General features: G+C 37.2%; 1 protein-coding gene across 2 annotated transcripts in view; it reads left to right on the top strand.

Annotated features, from left to right (window-relative positions):
- The window catches only part of NEMF (nuclear export mediator factor), a 73,352-nt gene that overhangs the window by 48,460 nt on the left and 10,100 nt on the right, over nt 1-14,792 (top strand). For both annotated transcript variants that reach the window (XM_006872331.1, XM_006872330.1), the window contains 8 exons: nt 4,881-4,993; nt 6,891-6,948; nt 7,577-7,635; nt 7,727-7,847; nt 10,482-10,758; nt 11,643-11,685; nt 11,836-11,885; nt 13,353-13,506. In XM_006872331.1, the coding sequence (XP_006872393.1) occupies nt 4,881-4,993; nt 6,891-6,948; nt 7,577-7,635; nt 7,727-7,847; nt 10,482-10,758; nt 11,643-11,685; nt 11,836-11,885; nt 13,353-13,506 (875 nt within the window). The remainder of the gene's footprint in view (nt 1-4,880; nt 4,994-6,890; nt 6,949-7,576; nt 7,636-7,726; nt 7,848-10,481; nt 10,759-11,642; nt 11,686-11,835; nt 11,886-13,352; nt 13,507-14,792) is intronic.

The following is a 14,792-nucleotide window of genomic DNA, read 5'->3' as shown; positions in this document are numbered from 1 at the left end:
TATTAACTGGGCTTCCCTGTAGGTGCATGGATATTATCCTATCATAGACAGCATTGTACCTCATGACTGATCTGGATATGTTCTTTTTGACAATGAATGCAACATCATTCATCTTCAATTTGTCATTCCCGGCATAGTAGACCATGTGGTTGGTTGTCAGATTCAAAATGGCCAATACCAGTCCATTTCCGCTCACTAATGCCTAAGATATCGATGTTTTATGCATTCCATTTCATTTTTGACAACTTCCAATTTTCCCATATTCATGCTTCGTACATTCCAGGTTCCGATTTTCAATGGATGTTTACAGTTGTTTCTCTTCATTTTGAGTTGTTCCCCATCAGCACATGAAGGTCCTGCAGGCTTTTCTCCCATGGGCTTTACTCTATTGGTGTCATCACGGTCAGCTCTACTTTGAGGAGGCAGCTTTTCCCCAGTCACATTTTGAATGCCTTCCAACCTGAGGGGCTCATTTCCGGCACTACATCTGACAGTATTTCTCTGCTATTCATAAGGTTTTCAGTGACTAAATATTTGGAAGTAGTTCGTCACTCTTCTTAGTCTGTCTTTGTCTAGAAGCTCATCTGAAACCTGTTCATCATGGGTGACCCTGCTGGTATTTAAAATACCAGTCGCATAGCTTTCAGAATCACAGCAACTCACAAGCCACCACAGTTTGACAAACTGACAGATGAGTGGTGGAACCTAACAATAGAGTCCCAAAATACATAGATTAGGTAAAAGAGTTGAAGGGAGATATAGACAATTATAGCATTAATAAGAGATTTCATGCCCCGCTTTCAATCATGGATAGAAAAATTAGACAAAAGACCAATAAGGAAATAAGGCCAGCTCCTTCTCTCACCACTCTAGTTTGAGTTTGGGTTTTTTCTGACCTTTTTGGTGCTAAAATTTTTTTCAGGCCACTAACTTGTGGCACAGTGGGTTAATGCGCTATACTGCAAAGTCATTTGAACCTCAAGGTCGTTGGTTCAAGCTCACCAGTATCTCCTTGGCAACCCAATACAGGTTCGCTGTGGGTCAGAACTGACTCAGTGGCATTTAACAACAGCAACTTGTAGCAGTTTGAAAGCTCTGCATATCACTTTTCCAGTCAGACACAGAGATCCAGGAAAAGCTTCAATGTATGACTAGACTTCACTGGGCCAGCCATTAAAACTTAAAGCAAACTTTGCCCACAACTCTTTCCAGATGCACACTGAAGAAAATTGATAGGAAGACTCAGTTTCCCATCTTTTCTCTTCAGAAATGTTAGTAAAGGACCTTCGTATCGTGACTCTTAACCCTAACTTCTTTCCCGTCTACCAGAAGGTTCAGTAGTACCACCACTACCACCCCTAAAACATCTTGTAGCAGATTAGAAATAGCTTTGCCTACAAGGAGAGTAAAATATGCGTGTCAGCAGAAGAAAATATTTGAAAGAATGGTAAAACTAAGGTCCAGAACTAGCAGGCATTGGACTTGAGGGTGTTAAGAATGGATTAGGAAATGAACCATTCATATGTGGCTATCTTTATTATCTGTTATTGTAGATGGGATGTTCCTCAAAATGCTAGAGTAGAGAATAATTAAAACATAGTTTAGAATTAAGCTTCATTCTGTCTTTCTGATATTCTTATGATCATTATGCAGAGGGCTAAGAAAACTACTCTGTGCTAGAGCATACTACGTACCAGTGATTTTCCGATAACCTTTAACATGTTCTGTGATATGTTTTCTTTTCCTTTTTGGGTTTTTCTTGCCAAACTCAATAATAGTAAATTCTTAAGAATCTGTATGGTTTTGCATGCCTTATTGTCTTCAGTATACTTGAGTTCATTCTTTAGTTCTACTTTTTTATATGATCCCCATGAAGCATTAGTAGGTCTCAAGTATTTCCCTTTTGTTTTAGAAGCCTGAAGTCAGTTAGATACAACCAAACAGCAAGAATCTGTAGCACAGTTACCTTTCGGGGAGAAATGTTTAAAAAAACCTGGGATGGTTTATATAAGGAATAATAAGTAAAACCACGTGTAGTATCGTTTTTCTAGGTTTAAAAAATGTGAATTACAATACAAGGAAATTTTGATGTGCTGCTTTAACTTTCAGTAGCAGATAAATATGTGTTTAGATGAACATAGTGAAATTGAGATGTATTTGAATAAAAGAGCAAGAAAATAGAAGACTTGAACAATACTCTAAATAGCTAGACCTAACAAGTATCTATAAAATGCTATCCAGCAACAGCAGAATACACACTTTTCAAGAGCACATGAAACATTCTTCAAGTAGTACACCATATGTTAGTTTATAGAGCAAATTGTAAGTGATTAAAATCATACATAATGTAATTTCTAACCATAATGGAAAGATGTTAGAAACTATACTAGAAATACATTTGGACAAATCACAAGTATGTGAGATTAAAAATACTCATAAATAACCACACACAGACAAAATCACAAAAGATATTAGAAAGCAGAGATAATGAGTCACTGGGTGACGTACATGGTTAAATGTTTGACTGTCAGCAAACTTAACTATTAGTGTGGTGTCTGAAACCCGGAGCCATCTCAGAAGATAGAAGTGGCCTGGAAAACCCTAAGGAGGACAGTTTTGAAAGGTCAGTCGTGAAAATCCTGTGGAGCACAGTTTTACTCTGATATATAATGGTCGCCACAAGTTGGAATCAACATGATAAGTAACACCAGAAATGGAATACAAATGTCCAACAAAAACATTACAGGCTTTGTAGTATATGTATGTTGTGTGGTTGGCTCTGACTCTTAAGGCCCATGAACAACAGAATGAAGTGTTGCTGTTGTTGCCTCGTCTTGTGCCCTCTTCATGATTGTTGATATGCTCAAGTCCATTGTTGCATCCGGTTTGTATTTTTAGTGCTTTCCAACCTAAGGAGTTACCGTCCAGCGCTATTGGACAATATTCTGTTGTTAATCTTATGGTACTATTAGACAATATTCTGTTATGAGCCATAGGATTTTCATTGGCTAATTTTTGGAATTAGATATCCAGGACTTCGTCTTTTATTTTTTTTTAAGTCTGTCTTACTCTAGGAGCCCTTTCCACCGTAGGTGACTAGTAGTAGTTGAATACTGATAGCATTGCTTCCAGCATCATAACAACATGCTAGCCACCACAGTACAGCAAACTGATAGATGAGTGGTAGTCACACCTACTCAACTCCATAAAAGAAAACTAAGATGAGTCGATTCTGACTCCTAGCTGTCCTAGATAGGAAAAGAGTAGAAGTGCTCCTTGGGATTACTGAGACTGTAAATACTTGCAGGAGCAAACAACCTCATCTTTCTCTCCTGCAGAGTAGCTGGTGGCTTTGAACTGCCAGTCTTGTGGTTAGCTGGCCAATGCTTAGCCCACAGCAGCAGCACCGGGGCTCCCACCATCTACTTAGAGTGATTGTAATAACAGGATTGGGGGCCTGGTGTGGCGTTGTAGGTTAATGGCCTGGACTGCGAGGTCGGTGGTTCAAACTAACGAGTAGCTCCTCGGAAACCTTATACAGCGTCACTATAAGTCAGAAGTGACTCGATGGCACTCACCAACAACAACAATAAAAGGATTAAAGATAAGTGTTGAAGAGGATGATTTGGAGAAATTAGAACTCTCATACACTGTTGGTTGAAATGTAAAATGGTTCAATCTCTGTAGGAAAAGGTTTTGAAGTTCAGTTTAACCTTATAACAATTTCAATTCTTTCCTCAAAAGAATTGAAAATATGTTTAAACAAAACCTTGTACACAGATGTTCATAGCAGCACTATTTGCAGTAGCCAAAAGGTGGAAATAACCTATATATCCATCAGTTGATGTATTGATGAATAAAATGTGGTTATATCCATCCAATTAAATACTGATGTATACATGGTACAGCATGGACAAACTTTTAAAACATTATGTGAAATGAGCAAGATACAAAAAGAGAATTATTTTAGGATTCCATTTATGTGAACCATCCTCAATAGTTTCAAAGACAGAAAGTAGATTAGTGTGTGCCAGCAGCTGTTGTTAATTGCCTTCAAGTTGGTTTTGAATTATAACGACCCTATATATTGTTTCTAAGAAGTGGCTGGTGTGTTTGAACTGCCAGCCTTAGCAGAGCATGTTGTTAGGTGCTGTTGAGTCAGTACTGACTCATGGTGACATGCACAACAGACAGAAACACTGCCTAGTCCTGGGCCAACCTCACAATTGTTGCTACACTTGATCCCAAGCTGCCAATGCTTGTCATGTTGTTAAGTGTCATCGAGTCAGTTCCAACTCAGAATAACCCCTTGACCTGGCAGTTCAAACCGACCCTGTAGTCCAGCACATCAGTTCACAGTGCCACACCAGGACTGCAGTGCTTATCATAGGAATTGTTAAAATGGGGAATGATTACTAATGAATATGGGGTTTCTTCGTGGATAATGAAAACTTTCTGGAATTAGACAATTATGATAGTTGCACAGCTTTGTGAATATACCCAAACCTACCAACTTGTATACTTTTAAAGGGTGAATTTTATCAAAAAAAAAAATTGAAAGCTGTCTGTAATTAAATGCTTTTGATTTTGATGATTCAGACAGTCTGCATTCTCAAAATTAATTTCAACTTTAAATAGATCTTCCTGAATTCTTTAAGTTAGAATTATTCACACAAGTGAGAGAATATTTTTTGTCTGACTTCTTATAAGTAGACCATTAAAAAGTGAGCCTACCAGGCAAATGCATTTTAAATAAAAGTAGTAACTATTTATAATATTGAAAAAAAATGTGGTATTTGTAAGAGAATTAAACCTGTAGTGCCATGTGTGATTCTCATGTCTTACTCTGTATCTGAATAATTGTAGCACTGTTCTTGCAGGAGAACCAATCCCACCTCGGACGTTGACTGAAGCTGGCACAATGGCTCTGTGCTACAGTGCTGCTTGGGATGCCCGAGTTATCACTAGTGCTTGGTGGGTGTATCATCATCAGGTAATAAGCCTCTTGCTTTAGTAAGAGCTACAGTGTTACCAGTATTTGAGCATATGGAAGCAAGCATGTAAGACAAAATAGTTACCTTGATGGAGCTAATATTTGGTGGTAGTCACATATATAAATAAAACACCAAGTAGTAAATGTTGTAGAGATTAAAAAATGGGATAAAGCCTTAGAGAATAATGTTGTTGTTTTTAAGTGCTTTTGAGTCAGTTCCGACCCATAGTAACGCTGTATAGGGTCTTCTGCGAGTGGCTGGTGAGCTTGAACTGCAGACCTTGTAGTTCAAACAGCTTTACAGTCTGGCACATTAACCCACAGTGCTATACACCAGGACTCCCTAGAGAATAATTGGTTGTTTGGTTATGTGCCATGGAGTCGGAACCAACTCATAGTGACGCTGTACATGGTTTCCAAGACTGTAAATCTTTACGGGAGCAGAAAGCCTCATCTTTCTCCCACGGAGCAGCTGGTAGTTTCAAACTGCTGACCTTGCAGTTCGCAGCCTGATTTGTAACTACTACGCTACCAGAACTCCTTAGAGTATAATAGGAGCTACCATATTAGATTAAAGTGTCAGAGAAGGCCTCTCTGGGAAGATAAAATTTGAGCCAGAGGTCTAAATGAAGACAGAGAGAGGGATCCAAGTATGACTTGCCTACTGACCTAAAGGGGCTTTCTTCTGTTCATCTTTGTCAGAGTTTTATTAATTTTGTTTGGCCCTGTCAAAAAAGTAGGTAATACCCAGTGGTTTTAAAATTCATTTAGTTTTGTTAGGTAATTGACTTCCTTTGTGATAGCTCTTGTTAAGTGCCACTGAGTTGGTTCCAACTCATAGTGTTCCTATATAGGATTTCTGAGAATTGGTTGGTGGGTTTGAACCACTGATCTTATGGTTAGCAGTCCAGTGCTTTTCCTACCACACTGTTTTATTTGATTTCAAGAATTATAATTGACAATAATGTAATTATGTACTTATATAACATTCTAAAGCCATGCAGGAGAGTTCAGTAACGCTAATCCCTCCTTAGATTTAGTTTGATATCTATTTATATTCATTTTTATCTGCTGTAGTATGATACTTTGCAGTCCTGGTGTGGCGCTGTGGATTAACACGCCAGACTGCAAAGCTATTTAAACTGCGAAGTTGGCGGTTCAAGCTCACCAGCTGCTCCTCAGAAACCCAATACAGGGTCACTATGGGTTGGAACCAGCTCGACGGCACTTAACAAGAACAACAATGATACTTTGATTTTAGGAAATTAATATCACAAAGATTATATTATTTTCTGCTTCAGTACTGTCACAAGAGTGGTTTTCATTCTTATATGAGAGGGTATTTTTGTTTTTTAAATGAAATTTAATGTAGTTTTAGCCTCTCACTGTTAGGAAAACTTTTTATGACTAATAATGATTTTCTCTGATCTGGGAGTTTCACAGGTATATTTTTTAAATGTACAATAAATTTGCTTGTTTTCTATTTTGCCAAATTAAAAAGTTTTGTGCTAACTTCATTTCCTAAAATGAAAGTATAATAATAGACAATAATTTATTAGATAAAATTCTTATTTCAGAAATTTATTTTTATTTAATAAATCTTTAAGTAGATTTATCTTTATGATGGCTTATTAAGCTCTCCTTTTTTTTCTCATTATATCTCACACTGGAAAAATATGTAGACTGGCTCTATTTCTAGTCCATGACTATCTATCCCTTCAGTATTGAAAGTTTTTGATAGATTATATAAACGTTACTGTTGCTAAAAATAAACTTTTCTGAACATAGTGCTTACTGCTTACTTAACTTTTGAATTTGACTTCACTTTTTCTCCTTTGGAGTGAAAAAATGGAATCTTTCTCAAGACAAGGGGCTAATGTATTATGGTGTTCCTCAGGTATCCAAAACAGCACCAACTGGAGAATATTTGACAACAGGAAGCTTCATGATCAGAGGTAATGGCTTGACAAGAAACATATCCCCAAGGCTGTGAATGGATTTGGAGACAGGTTTGAGGACCATCTGCTAAACAGAAATCGATTACTCTGGCTTTATGTGTCTCTTAGGAAATAAGGAAAGTTTTGCCTTTGTATGGCCAATTTAATATTTATTATGCCATCTTCATATATATTTTTAATGATAAAAATGTGCTTTCACATAGTTTAAAGTTATAAAGGTAAAAAAGCATTGTTAGCTCATAGCAACTCTAGAGGGCAGAGTAGAACTGCCCTGAGGGGTTTCCTAGATTGTAAATCCTTATGGAAGCTGACTATCACATCTTTGTCCCATGGAGCAGCTGCTGGGTTTGAACCTTTGACATTTCGCTAGTAGCTGAGCACTTACCCACAGTACTATCTACGTTCCTAAGAAACCATAACCTAACTTTTTTTCTTAACAAGAACAAGCATGTACAGTTTTTTCTTCCCACTGTTCTGTACATAATGCCAAATTTTGTAAACAAGAAATGTTCCTTCATGAACAGCGTAAAGGACAAAATAAATGTGACCATTTGTGTAACATTTTGCAAGTAAAAAGCTTAGGAAATTGATCTTTAAAAATACTTATGTATATTATCTCTTGTAGGAAAAAAGAATTTTCTTCCTCCTTCATATCTGATGATGGGATTTAGCTTCCTCTTTAAGGTACTCTTTTGGCTTTTTGCTTATTTTTTTTCTTCTGATTTTCAGTAGTCTTACATAAACCTTCATCAGTGAAAAGCAATTATTTCTATAGGTCGATGAGTCATGTGTTTGGAGACACAGGGGTGAACGAAAAGTCAGAGTACAGGATGAAGATATAGAGACATTGGCGAGTTCCACAAGTGAAATCATATCCGAAGAAATGGAACAGCTAGGTATTTTATAAATTTTAATAAATTAGTTTGCTGTATTGTCTAGTTTTGCTTCTAAATCCTTATTTAGATTATATCTCATTTGGGATAACTAAATTTTTTTTTTTTTAAGATTTGATTGTGAGGTTTACATTGGAGAACATCAGCTTTACTGTTACACTCATCCTATCCTATTTCGTTTCATTGCAATGATTACAATCCCCTCCATGCATCATCAGATAACCAAAGGGTAAAACCACACCAGCACCCAGCCCTTCTCCCTCCCTGAGTCCAGTGTCCCCAGCCGCTCCATCTGTCCACGTCATCTTCTCTGTCTCCATCCCAGGCATCACTGCCTCTCTGGGTAGGGTCCCGCTCTCCGTTCTTCTCACTTGATGGTCCCAGTGACCTCTGCTCCTGGACAGCAAAATCAATCACTCCCCTCTTTTGTCAAAAAAAATCTACCTCTTTATTTCCTACCCTCACAGTCAGTCCTGATGGTAATTATTCACTATTGTAACCATAAGATTCTTATCCCCATTTCCTTTCACTAGCCTGGTCCCAAGGGATTGGAATTCATTCAGTGGTGATTCTACCTTCCCCCACCCCGTCTAGAACTAGGCTCCCTCTTGAAAGCTTGTAAGCCAGTCACTTCTTGCCTTTATAGCCCACCCCCACCCACCATTTGAGGTAGCCAATGTCTAAGTTGCCCACCCCTGTCACCCCTGTGTACTGGAAGTGCTCCTCACTGTAAAGATTTGTTCCCTTTTTTGAGCTGCTACATCCATAAGTATAGGTAAGGGATAACTGAATTTTTGAAGCAGCACATAGTGTCATAATTTACTGAGTTTTGTTTTTGGAAACATCAAATATACTTACTCTGTTGTTGTTAAGTGCTGTTGAGTTGGTTCCAACTCCTAGCGACCCTGTATAGGGTTTCCAGTAAGCAGCTGGTGGGTTTAAACTGTGGACCTTGTGGTTCACAATCCAGTGCTGAACCTATAGTGCCACACCAGGAGTTTACGTATTCTGGTGGTGATGGTGTGCCGCAAAGTCAGTTTGACTCATAGTGACCCTGCATAGGGTTTCTGAGGCTGTAAATCTTTACGGAAGCAAGAAAGCTTCATCTTTCTCCTGTGGAATGACTGGTAGTTTCAACCTGCTAACCTGGAGCAGCTTGACTCATAACGACTACGCTACCAGAGCTAGTAAATTACAAGTATTTAATTGGAGCCATGACTAAAACACTTAAGTATAGGCTTATATAATAAAACTCTATTTAATAATGCATATGTGTATTTAACATAAAGACTCAGTTATATATGAATTAGCATTTACTTTTGGATTTAGGAATGAGAAGGAATGCAAATTGAATTTAAAACAGCTGTAAGTTCTCATGTGAGAATTTAACTTGACTTACGACCAACTATGGAGCTCTGGTAGCGTAGTGGTTACGAATTGGGCTGCGAACCACAAGGTCAGCAGTTCGAAACTACCAGCTGTTCCGCAGGAGAAAAATGAGGCTTTCTGCTCCCGTAAAGATTTATAGCCTCAGAAACCCTGTACAGGGTCGCTATGAGTTGGAACCAACTCCATGGCACATAACAACAAGACCAACTATAAGGAGTTCTGGTAGTGTAGTGATTACGAGTTGGGCTGCCAACCTCAAGGTCAACAGTTTGAAACTGCCAGCGGTTCCACTGGAGAAAGATGAGGCTTTCTGCTCCCATAGAGATTTACAGCCTCGGAAACCTGTGCAGAGTCACTATGAGTTGGAACCAACTCCACGGTACTTACCAACAACAAGAGCAACTATGTTCTTAAGTGCCATTGAAGTGGTTCCAACTCATTAGGGACCCTGTATAGGGTATCCAAGGAGTAGCTGGTGGGTTTGAACCACCAACTGTATAGTGGCTAGGAATCCAGTGCATATCCAACAGCGCCACACCAGGACTATGAAAATTTTACATACTTACATAAAAGAACTAGAGAAATTAAGCTCTTTTGATTCTGTTTTACAGTTAACTTTCTTCTAGGGTTATTCCTTTTGGGGGTCATACTGTATTCATTTATAAGTAATACTATAACATTTTGTTTCATGAATGTTACCCTGTCCCTGGCACTGTATGAAGTGCTTTATTTATATACATATATTTTTTATTCTGATTCTCATAATAGGTGATGTTATCTCATAGGTGAAGCAACTGAAATAAAGAAAAGTAGCTTGCTAAGAGTCGTTCAGCTTTATCTCTCCATGACTCCAAAGACTATATTTTTCCTGGACAGTATTTTACTTTTGTAAAAGTACCAGCGCCTGTTAGTATTATCTCATTTCAATTTTAATGCAAATTATAATAAAATATAACTAATTTATAGACCTACTTTTATTGTCATACTTTTTGAAAATACCTTATGAAGGTAAGTTACAATTTTCATTACAGAAATAGTTACACTCTAAGAAATTTATTATGGGAAAGGATCTTGAGATCTTTTTGTCCAGCACATTCATGATACAGATTATTCTTAGAGTACCTTTTAGAGACAAGAGTTTTTCTGGTGATCATCTGGGGAAGTGGGGTCACTAGCATGTTTTTTTTGACATTGTCAAGGAAATCATTTAGCAGTCCTAGTCTGACTTCTCTTGTGGTGATTCAACAGATGGAGGTGACAGTAGCAGTGAAGAGGATAAAGAGGAATTACATGAAACTCCGGTAGAAGTAGAACTCTTGACTCACATTGACCAAGAGGGTATTGCAGTTCAGAGTGGTGGAGGGGATCTCAATGAGGAACTGATTCAGGTAGAAAGTTCTGAGGATGAAGGAGAATCTGAAGAAATAGTAAAAGATGAGGAACCAGCTGGTGAAATGAAGGATGAAGAAGAGACATTAGATTATCCTGATACTACAATTGACTTGTCCCATCTTCAGTCCCAAAGGTAATTAAAAAGCCATACTAAGAATGATGATGAATTAACTCTGACAGAGGTTAAAAAAATAGTACCAAGATTGACTTTAGTACTTTTTTACCTTCTGTTATCCTTTGGCCTTATTATTTTCTCACTGTTTGATTTGGGGAGTAAATCTCTTTGAATAAATTCCCAGGTGTCAGGATAGAAAAAATATAGTAACTATAAAATGACCGGACGATGTCAAGGTAGACACAAATAAATGATTCGTAGAAACAAGTAAATACTAATCATATAATAAGGGTAATCCTATTAAAAAGTTAAGATGCCTTAGTCTTTAATGTTTACTGATTATTATCATTAGGGTGGTTAGGAATGGGTTAGGAGTCAAACCAGAATTGAATTCCTTAAGCTAGTATACCACCAAACTTTCATCTTTCCTTGATTAAATGAAGAGGTGCCCCTGCCGTGGGTTTTATTGTTGTTAAGTGCCATTGAGTCAGTTCCGACCCATAACGAACGACCCTATACAGGGTTTCTGAGGAGCAACTGTGATGAGCTTGAACCGGCAACCTTGCAATTCAAACGGCTTTGCAGTCTGGCACATAAACCCACAGCACCACACCAGGATTCCTTTACACATATAAAACATTTAGTACTACCTGGTACATGCTAAGTGTTCAGGCCATGTGAGCCTTTTAAGAATATGTGTGTGTGTGTGTGTGTGTGTGTGTGTGTGTGTGTGTGTGTGTGTATGAAGATAAGTGGTTTCATTATATTTTTCTAACTTAACCAAATTTGAACATTTGAAGAATTGCCTATAATTAAGAGTATGTGATACAAGAATATTTTGGAACTTTTAGGATTTCCTTTTTCATTGGCTAGTGGACTTCTCTTTCCACTTGTTTTCATAGATCCCTCCAGAAATTGGCTTCAAAAGAAGAATCTTCTAATTTGGTGAGCTATTTTCAAAATTTAATGAAAAGTTTCCTGTCCTTCTCAATGAAGAGCATACATTTCTACTTTTAAATTTAATAACTTTTCATTGTAAAATTAATAGTAATGATATTGCTTGTATTGGCTTGTTTTTTGTTTCAATTTTAATAGAGTGACAGTAAATTACAGAGCCGGAGACATTTGTCAGCCAAGGAAAGAAGGTAAACATATTTATCTACCTGAAAAGCCTGTAAATTTTTTAATTGACAACCTAGCCATGGCAGGATTCTACAGACCCCTATATTAAAATTACTAAGACTTAGTTTTTGTATTGTAGGACTTATCAGTGAGATAGGTCTGGTAACACACATTAAACTTTCGTTACCAAAATTATATTGGGGACCTCAAAAAATTGAGGGAAAATGAAATTTTAAAAGGTAATGGAATTTTCCTACAAACGTTTTAAACTCTGCATATGTATGGTAGTGATGACAGTTATTAAATAGTTAGACTGGTTCTAGAATAATATTGACAAGAATAAACAGGGATGTTTGAAATTAAGAAATTTTTATGTGAGAGAGAAGACTTTTCTTTTACTAGCAAGTAGAAAGGCAGGGACAGGAGGAAGGGGACATCAGAGACAGTTGCTGTAGAATCAAAAAGACTAGGAAGAGTAAATCATTCCAGGAAGAGGCCCTAAACTAGAATGGACAATAACGCCCCTTTGTTTTAGAAAAATAATGATTTAAACACTTAAAGAGAATTCTGAGTATGTGGGGCTATGCTACTGTATGAAGAAGTAAAATATAAAGTCCATGACTTTAAGAAGCTTTGGAGTCCTGCTTTCTGGAAGTAGCTATAAACATGTAAATAGTTTTGCCCCAAATTGATACAGTAGTTAAGGAATGAAAGCATTCTGCTAGTTGAGGTTATTTGGGAAATATCATAAGAAGTGTATCTTGATATATTAGGACTTTAATAAATATAGATAAGGAGGACAGATATGGCAAGGAGAATTAACATGAACAAAGTAGAGGTTGGAAATAATGTGAATTGTACTTAGGGAAGTGAATACACAGAAATGGAAGGCATAAAGTTCATGTTGGTGAACTAATAGATGATAAGATTGGACACGTAAATCTGTACCAAAATTGGAGAACTCTGAATGACAACTCAAGATTACAGACTTTATCCTGAAAATGAGGAGGACCTTGGAAATTTTTTGAATGAAAATGTGTCAAAAGTAAACTATTATGGGAAATTAATATAGAAGTGTAGGTACAACAGGATCTACTGGGTGGTACAAATGATTAAGCACTGGATTGCTGAATGAATGGTTGTGAGTTCAGACCCACTCAGAATTCTATTGGCAATCAGTTGCCATAGGTTACAGCTGTGCAAACCCTGGGAGTACAATTCTACTCTGCTACACATGGAGTTGCCATGAGTTGGGATCGACTTGATGTCAGCTGGTTTGGTATTCTAGTGATACGTAGACCAGGATAGAGGGGGAATAGTTCCACTGCAGAGTTCAGGTGTGATGTGATGTGATGAGGACTTAGACTAGCTTACCACATTGAACAAAAAGAGACTACACATACAACACTTACATGAAATTAAGGGGGAGAAGAAATTCTATTAATATTTTTATTTTAAGAATTACTTGTTTCTGTTTTATTAATTCTTAGGGAAATGAAGAAGAAAAGGCTTCCAAATGATTCAGAGGATTTAGAAGAGATAGAGGGAAAGGACAAAGAAAAAGAAAGTGCTCTACAGATTGAGACTCATCAAAACATAGGCAGAAGTGTTCCAGCTGGGCAGCCAGTAAAGCGAGGACAGAAGGTAATGGTGTTAATAAACTTTAGGATGAACTGTTAAAGTTAATGCAGTATGGTTCACAGATGCAGTTGTGAGGTGCCTCTTAACAACTTACAGTTCAGGTGAAGCAGGAGCTGAAGACAATAAAATAAGACTTGTGTGACTGCCTTTGAAAATTAGTTAAGATACAGTGTTTAGAGAACATAGAGATTGCTATTACAGTTAAAGCCTTTGTAAAGTGAAAATTTGTCAGAAATGGAAAATTCAACAATATTTTCACTGAAACCAGCAACAGAAAGGTTAAGATTGCACTCTATCAGAGGCATAAAACCTCTGAAATACAAACAAACAAGGCAATCTTGTTGAGTTCGGGCTTTTACAGGTTTTACTATATACTGTGTCTTTTGAGATCTTCTAGACAGACACACTCTTATACAGGAATAGAGAATTGTGATTTCCCGAAGTCACCCAACTGATGAATGGCAGAGCTTGAATACACAAATGAGTCAAAAAGATTGTTACAGGGCTCCAGTTCATACTTCCCCATGGGCTTATTCCAAACAAAATGTGTCTAAACAGGTCTCTGCAATCAGTGGATGGCTGCATACAAGCTGTTTCACTAATATACTTAGTCTTGCTAAGTTGCCTTAAAAAAAAAGAAAGGTCCAATCAAAACTGGCTTCTAAAGGAATCTGGACCTGTTAAATTCAAGGTAGAGAGGTCAGCTCTGAAGGTTATAGTGATTATTTTTTGGGATCCCAAAGGGATAATCTTAATATGTTTTCTCAAAGAACATATGATGGTCACAGGGATTTATTTTAAAGAAGTTTTAAAAGCATTGAAAACTACATTGGTAAGAGAAAGGTCAGTAAAGTTTCACTGAAGACTTATTTTCCATTGTACTATGACAATGCACCTGCTTATTCTTTGAGGGTAACAGGAGCTGTCCTCTAAGAATTTCCTTTTGCGAAACCCTGCTCAGTCCTTCTTACGATACTGATCTTATTTCTTCAGATTTCTTTTTGTTCTCTAAATTCAAAGACCATTGCAAAGAAATACGATTTGAGTCCCTCATGGATGTCAAAACTGCTATTTTAATATGTAAATCAAAGAATTCTGAATTCATCATGAATGGGTTAGAGATTTAAACAGTACCTTTAAAAATGTATAGATCTAGATTGGGGATATGATGAGAAATAATTGCTTTACATTTTGAGGTTTTTGTGTAGTAAAAATTTGATTTTATAGCAATACTTTTTTGACTTAGCCTCGTATTTCTAGGCCATTATTGCTAATTTCTACCACCCGTC

This window comes from Chrysochloris asiatica, unplaced genomic scaffold (genome assembly GCF_000296735.1).
Source record: "Chrysochloris asiatica unplaced genomic scaffold, ChrAsi1.0 scaffold00194, whole genome shotgun sequence".
Taxonomy (NCBI): Eukaryota; Metazoa; Chordata; class Mammalia; order Afrosoricida; family Chrysochloridae; genus Chrysochloris; species Chrysochloris asiatica.
Note: the sequence above shows the minus strand (reverse complement) of the source record. Positions and strands in the feature narration are given on the sequence as shown.